Source organism: Mus musculus, chromosome 19 (assembly GCF_000001635.26).
Source record: "Mus musculus strain C57BL/6J chromosome 19, GRCm38.p6 C57BL/6J".
NCBI classification, from domain to species: Eukaryota; Metazoa; Chordata; class Mammalia; order Rodentia; family Muridae; genus Mus; species Mus musculus.
Genome location: NC_000085.6, coordinates 26637751 through 26653008, shown reverse-complemented (window position 1 = coordinate 26653008; position 15258 = coordinate 26637751). Strand labels below are relative to the sequence as shown.

Below are 15258 nucleotides of genomic sequence, written 5' to 3'. Positions count from 1 at the left end.
CAACACTCATGCCAGTGATGTTAACCCACTTGTTTTGCATCTGTATATCCACTAAAAACAAACTGCAAAAGGAATGGTGCCAAACATGCCTTGGGTCAACAGAGATGGCACCCAAAAACCTTTCAAATCAACTTAAAAGTCAGTTTTAACATTCAAGAGTAACTTAGTAAATTTACACAATTATTAAAATTATGAATGTCAAGTTGGGGGAGGGGAGAGAATGAATATGAATCTTGGATTCAAAGACCTGACCTTGTGATCTAGCCATTCAAAAAAATCTTAGCCACTGTACTGACTTGTTTTGTGTCAACTTGACACAGCTGGAGTTATCACAGAGAAAGGAGCTTCAGTTGAGGAAAGGCCTCAATGAGATCCAACTGTAAGGCATTTTCTCAACTAGTGATCAAGGGGGAAAGGCCCCTTGTGGGTGGGACTATTTCTGGGCTGGTAGTCTTGGGTTCTATAAGAGAGTAGGCTGAGCAAGCCAGAGCAAGTAAGCCAGTAAAGAACATCCCTCCATGGCCTCTGCATCAGCTCCTGCTTCCTGCCCTGCTTGAGTTCCAGTCCTGACTTCCTTTGGTGATGAACAGCAGTATGGAAGTGTAAGCTGAATAAACCCTTTCCTCCCCAATTTGCTTCTTGGTCATGATGTTTGTGCAGGAATAGAAATCCTGACTTAGACAGCCACCCATCCCAAAACATATCTTCAGATTGGTTCAAAGGACTGCATGTGCCATTCTTCCAGATGTGATCATCAAACTCCTGCAAGTCACAGCATGTACCTTTCCTTGAGAGGCTATGCAAGTGGGTAATGATGGTAGCCTGGGGTACAAAACTTCTATGCTTATGTGCTTATGTGCAACCATGGATCATTAGATGCACTGTACAGAAAAGACAAAACATTCTTACTCCTCCATCCAGAGGTTCAGACACCTGTGAGTGTGTGTGTGTGTGTGATGATATAATATATATGTTTGTATATGTATATATATATATATATATATATGAATGACTATCCACACAACTGATGATAAAGCAGCAGACACTGACATCATTCAATATCATATATATGTGTGTGGGTGAATAAATATATATATGTATGTAAATGTACATATATATATACATATATATATATATATACACACACACACACACACACACACACACATATATGTATGTGTTTGTCAAAAGCAGCTTCCCTTCCTTGTCTTAATGCCTTGTGTCCCATTTTCAATGGGGAAAGACGCAAGCAGGTTATCTTCTCAGTCTCACATGGGGCGCCTTACCATCAGCCTCCGCATTCTCTCCTTCTCGATCCGCTCCGTCTCCTTCTTCTGCTCCCTTTCTGTGTTAGCATGCCAAGTCGCCACTGCTTTGGAGAGCTTCTGGATCTTCCCGGCCACAGACCGGTGATATTCCTTAAAATCTTTTGCATGTTGCAAAATACTGTTCAGGTATTCCTAAAGGATACACAAGAGAGAGAAAGGGATGCTTCAGGCACCCTCTCCAGGGACATATCCACACGCCCAGTGGTGAGATGATGCAGTGTACCCTGGCATCATTCAAAGACTGCAATCTACTGATGATGTGGGCCCTGCCTAGATCCTCTGTAGTACAGGTAGTGGGCTGTAGGCTAGTATGACTGACTGTAAGCCTAGAAAACAGTGGATGGACAAAATTGGGAAAAGCAAAGACTGACAGGGCTATGGGCTAGGGGGAAGAAAGACTTTCCTCGTCTGTACATTGTAAGCTAGGGAAGAGACACTGCCTTCACCACCAGGGTGTGGTCATCTGAACCGGAAAGAGCAAGACAAAGGATGACCTACAAAAACATCTATGAAAAAAGTTACAATACATTCTTCTGTCACCCTGAAATAAACATGAGGGCTCTGGGCATTTCCAGTGAAAACCGCATTTCTTCTGCTCTGACTTAAATTTAGAACTGTGATGCAAAATAAGTTTATACAAAGCTGAAATCTCCATATGCAATCCAAATTCACTTTTCACAAGGAAGGGAGCATACATACCCTACTTACACTAAAATCTGTAATTTTTTTTTTTCAAAAGGAAACGAAGGCACTAAATTAAGCACAATAAAACAATCATGAGACAAAATCAAATCCTACATGAAAATTTTTTAATGTCCTAGAAAGGAATGCCTTTGAATATCTGCCCCTGTGACTCCTCCAACTGGGCCCTTCAAAGAGTACAGAACAATATATAAAAATAACTTCCTGCTGGGGGCTGGAAAGATGACTCAGCACTTATGTGCGGGTGTTCATCTTATAGAAGTCCCAGGTTCGATTCCCCAGCACTGACACTATTGATCAAAACCATCTGTAACTCCAGTTCCAGGGGTACCCAGGCTTATTCTGGCCTCGGGGGCATCAGGCATGTATGGGGCATAAAACGATATGGGCAAGCAAAACAGCAAAATCACTTTCTAACTTTGTTTCCCTTTTCCAAATTATCTTTCCCCAGAATTTTGCTCTAGAAGACTCACTCATGGACAACTTAGTCATTAGCTTCCCATAGAATTCTGGGTAACATATCTGTCATGGGCTAAAGATGACCCTAGTTTAGTGGTTCCCAACTTTCCTAATGGTATGACCCTTTAATACAGTCCCTCATGTTGTGGTGACCCCCCAACCATACAATTATTTGCATTGCTACTTCATAACTGTAATTTTGCTACTGTTATGAATTGTAATGTAAACATCTGTATTTTCTGATGGTTTTAGGCAAGTTCTATAAAAGGGTCATCCGGCCCCCACAGGGGTTGAGAGACATTACCCCAGTTCATAAACTGATGCCCCTCACATAATATGATCAGAAGTAGATGGAAGAGAAAGAGAACCCATAGAGCTTTCTTCTTTCTGTCTCCTGCCTTGTGAAAACACAAGAAGTTGGCCACCTGCAGCCTGGAAGGAGGCATTACCCCCAAGGTGACCATGTTGCTGTGCAGACTTGGCCTTCCAGCCTCCAGATCTCCAGAGAAACAGACTGCTATTGTTGATGAACTACACAGTCTGGTATTTTGTGAGAGCAGCCTCCACTGACCACAACTGATTGGGTTTCAAGAAAGCTGGGTCCTCAGCCTTATCTTGCTACAGCCCGTGGGCAGGTCACTCTGTCTTGTCTTGACCTAATGTGACACTAACTAGAGTCATTTGGTGTGAAGGGAACCTCAGGGAACATGTTTGTGGGGCATTTTTTTTCTTTCTTTTGTTTGTTTGTTTGTTTGGTTTTTTGTTTGTTTGTTTGTTTTATCAAGACAGGGTTTCTCTGTGTAGCCTTGGCTGTCCTGGAACTCACTCTGTAGACCAGGCTGGCCTCGAATTCAGAGATCTGCCTGCCTCTGCCTCCCAAGTGCTGGGATTAAAGGCGTGCACCACCACGCCCGGTTGTGGGGCATTTTCTTGATGGATGTGAGAGGACCCAACTCACTGTGAGTGGGGTCACCTAGGCAGGTGGTCCTGGTTTGTGGAAGAGAGCAAATAAGAAAGTTCTAGAGACAGACAGCCAGTCAGTAAGCAGTGTTCTTCTGTGGTCTCTGCTTCTGATCCTGCCATGGCTTCCCCCAAAGATGCACCATAACCTGCAAGTCAGATAAACCCTTGCCTCCCCAGGTTGTTTTGTCAGTGTTTTTCACAGTAACTAAAAGCAAAGTAGGGTACTTTCCTATCCCTAAATGATACAACTGTATTATATAAATTCCAAGTCACCTTTCTGTTCTATGATCCACGCCCGCTACTCCCTCACCCCCGCGCCAACTTTGCAAACATCCCGGCCCTGACCACTGACCCTACGGTCCACCTCTGACCCAGAAGAACAGGCACAGGCTTAAGGACCTGGTGTTTCTGCCGGCGTTTCCTCTCCTGTTCTATCTTCTGCTGCTTCTCCAGTTTCTCTGTCATGCGTGCCTCACGCAGGGTCTGGCGCTTGCTCCGCTTATATGCTTTGGAGTTGAGGGCCGTCTCCAGGGTGGTGTCCCTCCGCATGCAGGCCACCACCTCCTGTCTCAGCTATCAGGAAGAGAATAGTGGTTAGAGAATCCCCCCAAACACATGCCAGACCCTGAGCCCCGAGCTCCTGGAGTTTCAACTCAATGGAACAGAAAGAGGATTCTGACGCAAGATTCTCAATCCAATTGCAGTTGGTCAATTACAAAAAGCAAGAAATGGAAATTGGAGCCATTTTACATGGTAATTTCAAGGACTGTATACATCTTCTTTCACATAATTCACATAAAAAACAATTATACAATTGTAACAGTAAAAAAAGATAAGAGGATGCTATGCTAGGTTTGAAATAAAGTTATTCACTCTGTTTAATTATTGTAATGGCATTGCTTAGTCAATAAACCTTTTAATTTTTTTTAACTGTCATATTATCATTCTGTTGCTGATCTACAAGAAGAACAAGAGAGTTGCTGTCCATTCATGTTCCAAGTAACAACAGTAACTCCAACAATGTAAATTCACAGCTTCAAAGAAATCATAAAAATACCCGTCTGGGTTTTCTTCCTCTCCAAAAGTGATATTCTTTAGTATTGAAATTTTATATTGTGCTGTGGACTTGTTTTAGATTATAGTCATATAACAATGTGACAGTATTACATATTATATGCTGGTAGGCAGTGGGCACTTGGGGGTCTACCTTACATTGAACCTGAAATTAGTATCAGTCACATCTATCCAGGAAACTTTGTAGATAACAGATTTTCCAGAAAACTTTGTAGATAATAGATAATATCAAACAAAAGACAAGGACCAGCAGGATTTGAGGAGAGAGACTCATGTCTCATTTCCTAAACCTGTGTCCAAAATTTTATTTGCTTCTATAAAAAACTTTCCTCTAATTAAGATGCAATGGAACCTGGAGGCTTTTTTCTTTTCCTCCTCCCTTTTAAATGAAACCTGATTTCTGCTCTCTCAAAACCCTAGCCAGGTAGCCCCTAGACAACAGATGCCCCCCTCCATCATATGACATCCAGGAATTCAAATGTGAACTCCAGTTCAGAGATGGTCAGCCAAAGAGGTGACTTTGTGATTTCAGTCAGATCCTCCAGCAGACAGAATTCAATGCCTCCACACTGTGCTTACAAAATAACAGTTCATTCTGTATGTCCCATACTTTAGGACAACCCATCCGACAGAAGAGGGGCTCCTTGTCCCCCTGGACTCAGACAGGCAATCTGTGGACAAGGGGCCTGCACACTTTGACAGAACTCAGCCAAGGGAAAATTTGCTCTACTTCATTCCATTGCACACCTACTAATTTAGAAATCAGAAAATAGATCACTATGCCAGATCTCAATAGTAATAGTTCTAGGAGACAGTGACTCCTTATCAGTCAACCTGTGACTCTGATGTGGCTCAGTGACCCCAAGTTAAGTTTTGTTGAATAATTAAGGTAAAGACATTGGGGTTTTTTTTTTTTCTTTGTTTGTTTCTATAAAACTGGGCTAGTGATTAGGAGCAAGACTGACTACCATATTTTCTGTTTCTGGAGTCATGGCTACCTTTGTGTATTTGGGTTTACCAGGAACACAATCTACCACCTCTGTGGTTTTCCTTGGATTCACGAAGATGAGACACAGATCTTCACAATCCGTTGTCATGGTTTTCCTCCAGGGTACCAGAGTTCGAGAACTGATTGTGTACATTTCAATGCATACAGAAGGGGAAAAGAATAACGAGCGGTTCATACTCCTCACTCTCAGCCGTGAGCTGTCAGTCTGAAGACGCACTATCTCACTAAGCTTTATAACAAGATCAGGTAGACTTGAGGAAGCTCCCAGGTCACACCTTAGCAACAATCACATTGATTTCCTACATCACGGGGGAAAAAGGTATTACCTGACGTTGGAAGTTGAGTAAGCGAAGTGCTTTCAGTTCCACGGTTGCTTTGGTGCGTAAATCTGGTGGCAAGGAACCAGGCAGACTTTCCAGTTCTTGTATCCTATGAGCGATGCGAGCTTGAAGTCTAGAAAGAAAAAAGAAAGAAGACAGGGGTGGGGTGGGTGGAGACCTGCATTATGATTTCTTCCTCTATGATCAGCAATGTTTTAGGTTTGGGTTCATAGTAAATTATATTCCATATACTGACAGTCAACTTCTGATACCCAACTAAGTTTTCTTTTCTTTTAAAAGAAAAAAAATTACTGCAATTATTTATTTATTAGAGGGGGGAAATGTACATACCATAGTGCATGTATGGACACAAAAAGGACAGCTTATTATTATCAGTCCTCACATGCATTTTGGGATTCAAGACAAGGGATGCCTTTACCTGCTCAGCTATCTCAATAGGGTTTTCGAAAGCTAATCAAGAAAAGGCCCCCTCTGAATTCCTGAAGGTAGATGCTTCATCCTACCCAACACACCCTGAACCTCTTTGTAGCTTCTCTCTAAGACATGGAAAAGGACTTCACACTACATAGAGGGGGAGATGGGGAGGGGATCAGAAGTCCCTGCCTGCTCTCATCATAGAGAGAATGTAGAGGCAGTCTGGCTAGCTTCCTAACTCCCAGCCTGCCACTGAACAAGGCTGAGGCCACAGTTCTTCCTTCTATGCTGAGACAACAGTGACTCTAGTCGTGAAAGGGGGGCTGGGGTTGGGGGTAGCAAGAACAGTTTTAGGAGCTGAGGCCACAGAAGTCAGCCAGCTGAGACATTCTGAGAGCCCTGCCAACCACAACCACTTCCTCTGTGCAGTGCTTGTTTCAGGAAAGACGACAAGCTGGGCATCTGCAAAAATCAGGGGCAGCAGTGAAGAGCATTTCCTGAGAAGGATGCTGGGGGGTTCTCAGTTTAGACACCATCAAGAATATAATTGCAAGTACTTCCTCCTGATGAAGACAGGCTACAGAATACAAGACATCTCTCCTCGGCCTCTGGCTGCTATGGCTTGGGCACACACAAACTGGTTTCAAGCCCTACTTTTAAAAATACGCACCACTGAAATCTAGGCTTTGAATAAGCCCCTCCACGGGCTTGGGATAAAACTGAGACTAGGGCTGAAAAGAAAGAGATGCTAATAGAAGTAGTAATGAGTTAACCCAGTAAATGCTCTCAGCACTAAGTGCATTTAATGAGCAATTTTTAATTCTCAGCATACACACACACACACACACACACACACACACACACACACACACGAGCACACAGGTGCATGTAAGTAAATGCTGCAGTGGCCCCATGTTACTAATAAGAAAGCTGAAGAGACATGTGGATATCACAGAGCTAGACATGGAGGAATCCAAAACCAAAACCTACATTTTACAGATTATTGTTATCCGAGTGGTTTTCCCCTTCTATCTATGTAGCCCCGGGTATCCAAATAGGCAAAAGAAGTCACATCTAAACATTGAATATATGAAGAGAGATCAAAACACTTATCAGGGGAATAGAAGTAAACCTAAAACAAGTTTTTAACCTTTAGAGCCACTTTGCTTTATAGTCTTATTATCAAGACCACATTAAAGGGAGTTAGCTATTAAGCGACGGAAGATGGCATCACCCATGACTGCATTTCGTTATCTCCTTGTTTCTAGACTCGGCACGTTCTTTCCTTACTTGAGCATCCTAGAGCTTACGCTTTCCCTGTGTATTCTGGTTTGGGATGGCACAGTGGGTCGGGCATCAAACTCAAGGGACAGTGGCTTCTTCCTCCATCTTCCAAAGGAGGGAATGTGAGCACAGGACACCTGGGGTGACTATGCTGAGGCAAAGCCTCACTGAACTGGGTGGGAAGTTGGAGGGAAGAGAAGTGAGGAGGTCAGGAGTAGGGGCTTATGGTAGAGAGTGTGGGTGCTGGGGTGCTGCAGCAGGTAGGAGCTAAGGGTGTGCTTCTCCCTGTCGGGGCTGCTTCTCCAAAGGAGAAATGATTTATTATTAGTGCATCTCAAGAGTTCTCTCTCTCTCTCTCTCTCTCTCTCTCTCTCTCTCTCTCTCTCTCTCTCAGAAAGGCATAAAGTACAAAGTACAACCTCAAGACAGGAGAGGGAGAGATTTTACAGCAAAATGACATGCGTTCATTGTGGCACTCGGGGTGGGTGGCAAAGTTGTGAGGGTGGGGCGGCGTGGGAGAGGGGGTGACAGCCAACTCCTATCTCTGTTGTTGTGCTTAATAGAAATCTTCATTTTAAATAATGCTCCTCTCCTGGACAATTTCATCTCCCCATCAATGAGATTCAGCAGGAAGTCTGATAAAGAGAGTCAGGATTCCAAACTTCCCAAAACAACAACAAGATGTAATCCTGCCTGACTGCAGGAGGCTCATTTAGTGTCCTCACGAGCACAGAAGATTGAAGCAGAATTAGGTCACTCAGATTTTTCATACAGACTGAAGAGTAAATCAAGAGGGGTTACAGTTTTGCCAAGGAAAAGAGTTCCATTAAAGGCAACAGATATTTGTTCAAGTCCAGGGGAGAAGTTTATGATTCCCGTAGGAGAGTTATTTGAACAGAAAATGACACTGGTACATTTTGTCCCTTCAAGGAGCTGAGTGACACTTTACAGATCGAGGGTGAGAGAAAGGGAACATGTGTGACTTTGGTGGCTCTTCTGGCACAGTGGCTATTGGTGATTCCTAAAAAGGAGTTTCCAGGTTTGTGATGGTGGTGAGGGCAAGACAAGGAAACACAGACACACATACGCACACACATACACACACACACACACACACACACACACACACACACACACACACACACACACAAGGCAAGACAAGGAAACACACACATACACAAGGCAAGACAAGGAAAATCACACACACACAGGACAAGACAAGGAAACACACACACATACACACACACATGCAACACATGCATGCACACGTCTCCTGACCTGTTTCCCTACTCACTTCCCTTTTGAGACCAGAGGCCTGATGTAATTCAAAACTGCCTTTCTCAAATAAACCCTCCTAAGGGTAACACGCATCCTCCATGCGAACATTTGTTTTCACAGACCTAGTTGACATGTCAGTGCATAAGCTCCTAAAGTACTCTTTGATCGAATGTGAAAGGGAATGAAGTTGGCTATAGTTAGAGTCAAGAACTCAAGCCCCCAAAATGGGGGGGGGGTGGGTGTTAAGGGGCTAGTGCAGCAGGTAAGACTGTCTGACACCAAAGAAAGAACACATTTCCATTAGAAATGATAAGAGAGTCGAAAGGAAATGATCCAAAATAAAGGGGAGATAAATGTTTCAAGGCCAGGGCTGTTAGAGATCTGAGGCCAAGCAGAGTGTGCACAGGCAGAAACTCACTTAGGCTGCAACAACAACAACAACAACAACAACAACAACAACAACAACAACAACAAAAAAAGATTCTGAGTTTAAGGCAAACCGGGAAGAGCAGCCAACTGGCTTAAAGAACTATAACTCCCTAATAATTCCCTTCCAATTTGTGCAGACAAGGACTGTAGCCAATGAAATGAACATCTGTTGTGGGGTTTCTGTTGCATGATATTTTGCTTTGTAATGTGTTCTGTAAGCTTCACAGAGTCCATGAAATCCCAAAAGAGAACTCTTAGGACCTTACTCAAATCCTTAGCCAGGTGAGAGGGTTGTAGAGGCCAGGCAGAGTCTATGGATCAGGCAGAAGTCTGGTGAGCTAGCCCGTCAAAGGGAACAGGAGAGAAAGATTCTCATAACTGCCTTTTCTGAGTATGTAAGAAACTTAATGTAACCCCTTCGATGATAAACCTAATCTCTGAGGTTGAACAATGTGTCTTTATACAGGCAGAAGTCAGCTATTGTTCCATGACTAAACAAGATAAGGCATGCCCCTGAAAAGCTGCCAGCATGAGTTCGCTCTTTCCCAGATGGCCATGGGGAGATTTAGGCCAAAGGTCCCACCAGGTTTTTGGCAACCCCCAAACCACACAACTTCAGCTTTACCAAGGTGGACACATTTATCAAACAGTAACAATACGAAAAACAGCTCTTCAGCTACATTCTCATAGGCACTTGATTTTGAGTTGTTTTGTTTTAAGAGATAGGGTCTCATCATGTACCCTAAACTGGCTTTGGTTTCATGATGTTCCTGCCACAGATTTCCATATGCTGAGATTAGAGGCATGCATCACCCTGCACCACAGTTTAAAGAATGCTAGTAGATGTCATTTTTATTAAAAATAGGAGGATGGGGTTAGTGAAATGGCTCAGTTGCTACCAAATTTACAACCCCGTGCTTAATCTCCAGAAACCATATAACAGAAGGAAAAAAAGAACCAACAACAACTACTCCCACAGGTTGTTGTCTGACTTCCACATCTGTGAAGTAGCTCAGATGTGCTATAAATGAAAAACAAACAAACAAATAAATATGTGAATAGATGCAATAAAATTTAATTAAGATCATATAGGTTACTTTTATACATTGAAATAGACAAATAGCACTATTTAATACTTTGGAAGACAATCCATTCAAACTCACACTTTTTAAAATGGCATTAAAATGAGATTATAGGAGAGCCCTGTCATTAAAATCCTAGCAACAATGACAAAACAAGTTTAGGAGTCCACAAAGCAGCTTATCCAAACACATGTGCACATTCATGCACATACACACCCATGGACACATATATATACACACATGCACACATACACAAGGCTGAGAAAGAGAAAAAAGGCCAGTGTTACATAAAATATCTAGGTACAGTGAATGTCTTCCGAGGGTAAATTGCATGAGCTAGCAAAGCTTCTGGCATCTTTGCACCTTCTGGGCAGGGCTAAAGCATGGTAGATTTTAGGCAAGTTAGAATTTCAGGATAGCCACATAATTCTGCTCTTTCTTATAACTGACCACTACCACCACCCCAACAACTACTTATGCCTTCTTTTATTCAACATAAAGATATTGCATCTGATGAGATTTTCTGCCCTGGGTATCCTCATGTTTGACTTTATGATACACTAGTTCTTATTCAAAAGACTGTGCCTGTCACCGATGATGAATACCTGACCCTGATGCCCAGGAAGCACAATGACAAGCTGGGAACGACAGAAGAAATGCTCCCAGTGATAACCACCAACAGAAATGAGAAAATGAAGTCATGTTTCCACTCAAAACGTGACCCACATCTAATACCTGGTTGCTGGGATGTCTCCAAAACGACTCCACAAACCAGTGATGTTTTACTTAGTTCATAACAAGCTACATGCCTTTTAATAAAGATTAAGACAACACTTTTAAAGAGAACCCAAACACTGCTTCCTGGCTAGCATTCTCTGTTAGTTTTCCCATCTACTTTGCATTTACTTCAAGTAACACGGGGAAAATGGCAGACACCAATATTACTGAAAGCTTACAGAACGCATTACCTTTCCCAACTCTATGAGAAAAGACTATAATATTTTTAACATATAAGTCGCAGAAAAATGATGTAACCTGCCCAAGACCACAGAGCTGTTCCTGGCAGAGCATGCTTCCAGGCAGGCCGCAGAAATCAAAGCCTCAGTTTTGCTTCATCTTCAGTCTTGCTGCACTCACGTTTTCGTGGTTGCTAACCACTGACCTGAAGGGCCGGCTAAGTGACACCCGTGGGCCGAATCTTGTCCCCAGTTGCTTTTCTAAATAAAGTTTTGCTGGAACAGAGCCAAGACGCCACGGTCTATTGGTGTTTTCCCACAAAGAGGACGGGGCTGACTATCTGTGCCTAAGACATATGGCCCTGTAAAACATTAGATGTTTCCCATCTGGTCCTTTACAGAAAAAGTTTGCCAATGCCTAATTTAGATACAACTGTGTCAAATCAGGTGACTAGTGCCTGGATTCCAAGTTTAACTAAGGATCCCGTTTGAAGACAGATACCTAAGGCTGATCCCTAAACCTGGGCCAAGCTCTAGACTAAAACATGAGCGAATTAAAACACAGAACACATTGTGCAGAGCGAAGCAGCAAGCTTCTGAGTTCTGCTCAAACTGGCCCGTGAGCTGGGCCAGAGTTCTGAAGGATGGACCCAGACAACATACTCAACATGACTATCTAAGTCATCAGTTGTTCCAGAACACAAAACCGGATCATCTCATGATCCTAGCGTGAGGTGACACGCCCTGAGGTTCAGGAACTCTGGGCTGGGCTTTTGATCGGTGTATTCTAAGCACCTTGGCAAGTAGACAGACCGGGTGGGTAAACGTTTCTGGCCAAATGAAAGAAAATCAGTCTGTCCTACTCAACAACACATAAGGACCGGCCCAACAGCACGTGAACTTACTCTACAAATGTTCTGAAACCACGGTCACAGCCTAAACCCTCTTTGCCCTCTCTTCACCCCTCCCAGTGTCCCCATGAGGTCACTGCCCCACGAGGCAAGTATCAACCCCTGGTCCTGGGAATGGCCTGGCGCTACCTGTACTCTCGTTCCTGCAGGATCTCCACCGGGTCCAGGCCTTGCGGTTTCTGGATGGGGCTGATGCGGCTCTGCTTCTGTTGCAGCTGTAGGACCGGAGACGGCTGCCCTGGGGCGGGCTGCTGCACGGAGGGCCCGGGCACCGCTGTGGCCGTGGGCTGGACGGCGGCCTGGGGTGCCGGTGAAGGTCGGCCGCTTGGTGCTGGTGCTGACAGCTTCTGCGGAGCGCTCTGGCCACTCAGTAGCAGCTCCTGCCCGGGGCCTGTGAGACAAAAGGGACATAAGCAGGACAGGTCAGATGGAAGGACCCCCCTGCTGACCATACCTATCTCTCCTCCATCCATCAATCACTACCTAGGGTCTGAGGCTGCCATTGTCTTAAACTCAAGAGCTGACTGATAGAGGGCACAAAGGAAGGAAAGAAATGAAGGGCAGGGGTGAAAGAGAAAAAGTGGCCTAGCATGTATCCCACGGGAAAATGGCACGTACTAATGAATATTGTCAAAAATATCCACACACACAAAAAATGACTCCTCATTGTAATAAATCAAGGAAATGACAAAGTGGCTTTTTAACGCCACATTCTGCAGTAGGTTTGTTGTTGCTTAAGAATCACAGGTGGATTCAAACTCCAAAAAAAGAAAGAATTCTACAATATTCAGATGCAATGGGTGTGGCCCCAAGGTCTCACTTTGCAAACTGCTGATAAGTTCCTGTAAAACAGGCCTCTGTCCCAACCGCTGAGGCTGGCTATGGGATCCAGTGCCTAGGGCTAAAATAGCTAACTGGGAACTAAAAGAGGTTCATCCTGCCCTTAGCAGTTCTGAAAGCTTACTTCAGGCTTAGTTATACTGAATCCAAGGAAGTAAATCTTACTTTAATTACATTATTAAAGTATTTCTAAAACTACTCAACATTAGGGGTAAAATATGCTTATTTCCCCTAACAAAAATTAGCAAATATTAAGATTCAAGGAAGTCTTTTTTTTTTCCTTCTTATCATCAGACGAGGGCATGCAATCTTTAACCTGTCTCTGAAGCTTGGCATGGCGGCCTAGACCTGTAATTCCAGCACTTCAGAAATAGAGGCAAGAGTTGAATTCAAGAGTTGGTGGCCAACCTGGGCTATAGGAGACCCTGTCCCTAAGCAACAAAACAAATCTTTAAATATTGCTGAATTCAGTTTCAGCCATTTTTCTGCATTAAGTTTTAGGAATTTCAATTAACTGCCGGATACAAATGTAAAATAAGAAGGGCTTCAATTCTCCCCCAGGTGAGTTCTCAGTTTCCTTAAAATTGAATACAATTAGTGAAGGTACCAGATGCATTAGTGCACTTAAAAAAATAAAATAAACGAGGACTCTCACTCAGCAGATGCTAAAGCTACAAGCAGAATTCATCCAAGTATTTCTTATGTCCTTCCTTAAGAAAAAAAAAATAATACAGCCATTAAACACAAAACTCATAGTCCAAAACTTCAGAGAGGCACAATAATTAACCACACAAAGGCATGCAGTGTGGAAAAAGAAACACATTTCTTCAACTTCTGACAAATGCCATTTAGAGGACTTCAGTGACAATCCAGAGAAAGCCATAAGCAAACACCGTGACGTGAGGAATGTGAAGGATCAGTACAAAGGGCTTGGGGAAGCTTCAGCGTGTGTGTGTGTGTGTGTGTGTGTGTGTGTGTGTGTGTGTGTGTGTGTGTATGTGTGTGTGTATGTGTGTGTGTATGTGTGTGTATGTATGTGTGTGTGTGTGTGTGTGTGTGTGTGTGTGTGTATGTGTGTGTGTGTGTATACAGACAGGTACGTCTCTCCCAATAGCTGGCACAGGCTGTTTTTCTTTCCCTTCCAAAAATTAGGTAAAATTTCCCAAACAATATATACCTAGAAAAGGTTTTTTCTTTGTGTCTTCCCCTCCCCCAGGGTTTGTGTGTCTACCCTTGGCTGTCCTGAAACACTGTTCTGTACCGCTTCCTGAGTGCTGGGATTGAAGGCGTATGCCACCACTGCTCTGCTAAAGTTTTTCCTTAAGCTAATTTATAGTCCTGGTATTCTTGGGGATTGATTTTAAAAACTTCTGGGATGAAATTATGGTTCTTTATTTTTATGTCGAGGCTATATCATCATATAAAGTTTTTTTTTTCAACTAAATTTGTTTTGTTTTGTTTTTTTGAATGGGAGCTCTTTTACAAAATACAAAGATCTTCATTATGTGTTTTATTTAGAACTTTTTTCATCCAGATTTAAGAAAGCAATTAAAGCCTGGATTTGTTAAGCACTGGTATATATTATGTGCGGCAGGTTTTAGAAGACCTTTCCTGAGAGGTTTTTTAATTAAGGAGTGTGTTTTCCTTTGCATTGTCTTATGTATGACTAGTCAAATGACAGACGATATAGATTTCTAGCACTTACATATTTTTTCTTTTTAATTTTATTTATTGGGGGGCATGCATCCAAAGTGCATGTATGGACATCAGAAGCCAATCTGCAGGAGTCAGTGTCTTTCCACTGTGTGGGTTGTGGGAATGGAACTCAATCTTCAGACTTGGTGGCAAGAGCCACTGAGCAAGTAGAATTAAATATATTAGGAGCCGTGGTCTTAGCACACTAAAGAACAAGCTTACTAGTGTCAAAGTCTCAGAGTAGAAATACTTTTTAGGAGAAGAAAATCTGGTAGTTATTGGTAAAATAGTATTACAATGATTACCGTAAATTTCACCCTCAAAGTATTTTCTCTCTTTTCTAAGTTCAAAAGATAAAAAAATCCCATGAGTGCAGCACCAGTACACACTCACTTGTGAGTCCAGCACCAGTACACACTCACTTGTGAGTCCAGTACCAGTACACACTCACTGGTGAGTCCAGCACCAGTACACACTCACTTGTGAGTCCAGC

The 15258-nt window shown here is 43.0% G+C and overlaps 1 protein-coding gene across 8 annotated transcripts in view; it reads right to left on the bottom strand.

The window, feature by feature from the left end:
• Positions 1-15258, bottom strand: part of Smarca2 (SWI/SNF related, matrix associated, actin dependent regulator of chromatin, subfamily a, member 2) — a 173249-nt gene that overhangs the window by 125313 nt on the left and 32678 nt on the right. For all 8 annotated transcript variants that reach the window (XR_386502.3, XM_006527282.4, NM_011416.2 and 5 more), the window contains 4 exons: positions 12360-12621; positions 5862-5988; positions 3852-4025; positions 1287-1460 (listed from right to left, as the gene is read on the bottom strand). Coding sequence is in view for 7 of the 8 variants with exons in the window: in XM_006527282.4 (XP_006527345.1) it covers positions 1287-1460; positions 3852-4025; positions 5862-5988; positions 12360-12621 (737 nt within the window). In the remaining variant the exon portion in view is untranslated. The remainder of the gene's footprint in view (positions 1-1286; positions 1461-3851; positions 4026-5861; positions 5989-12359; positions 12622-15258) is intronic.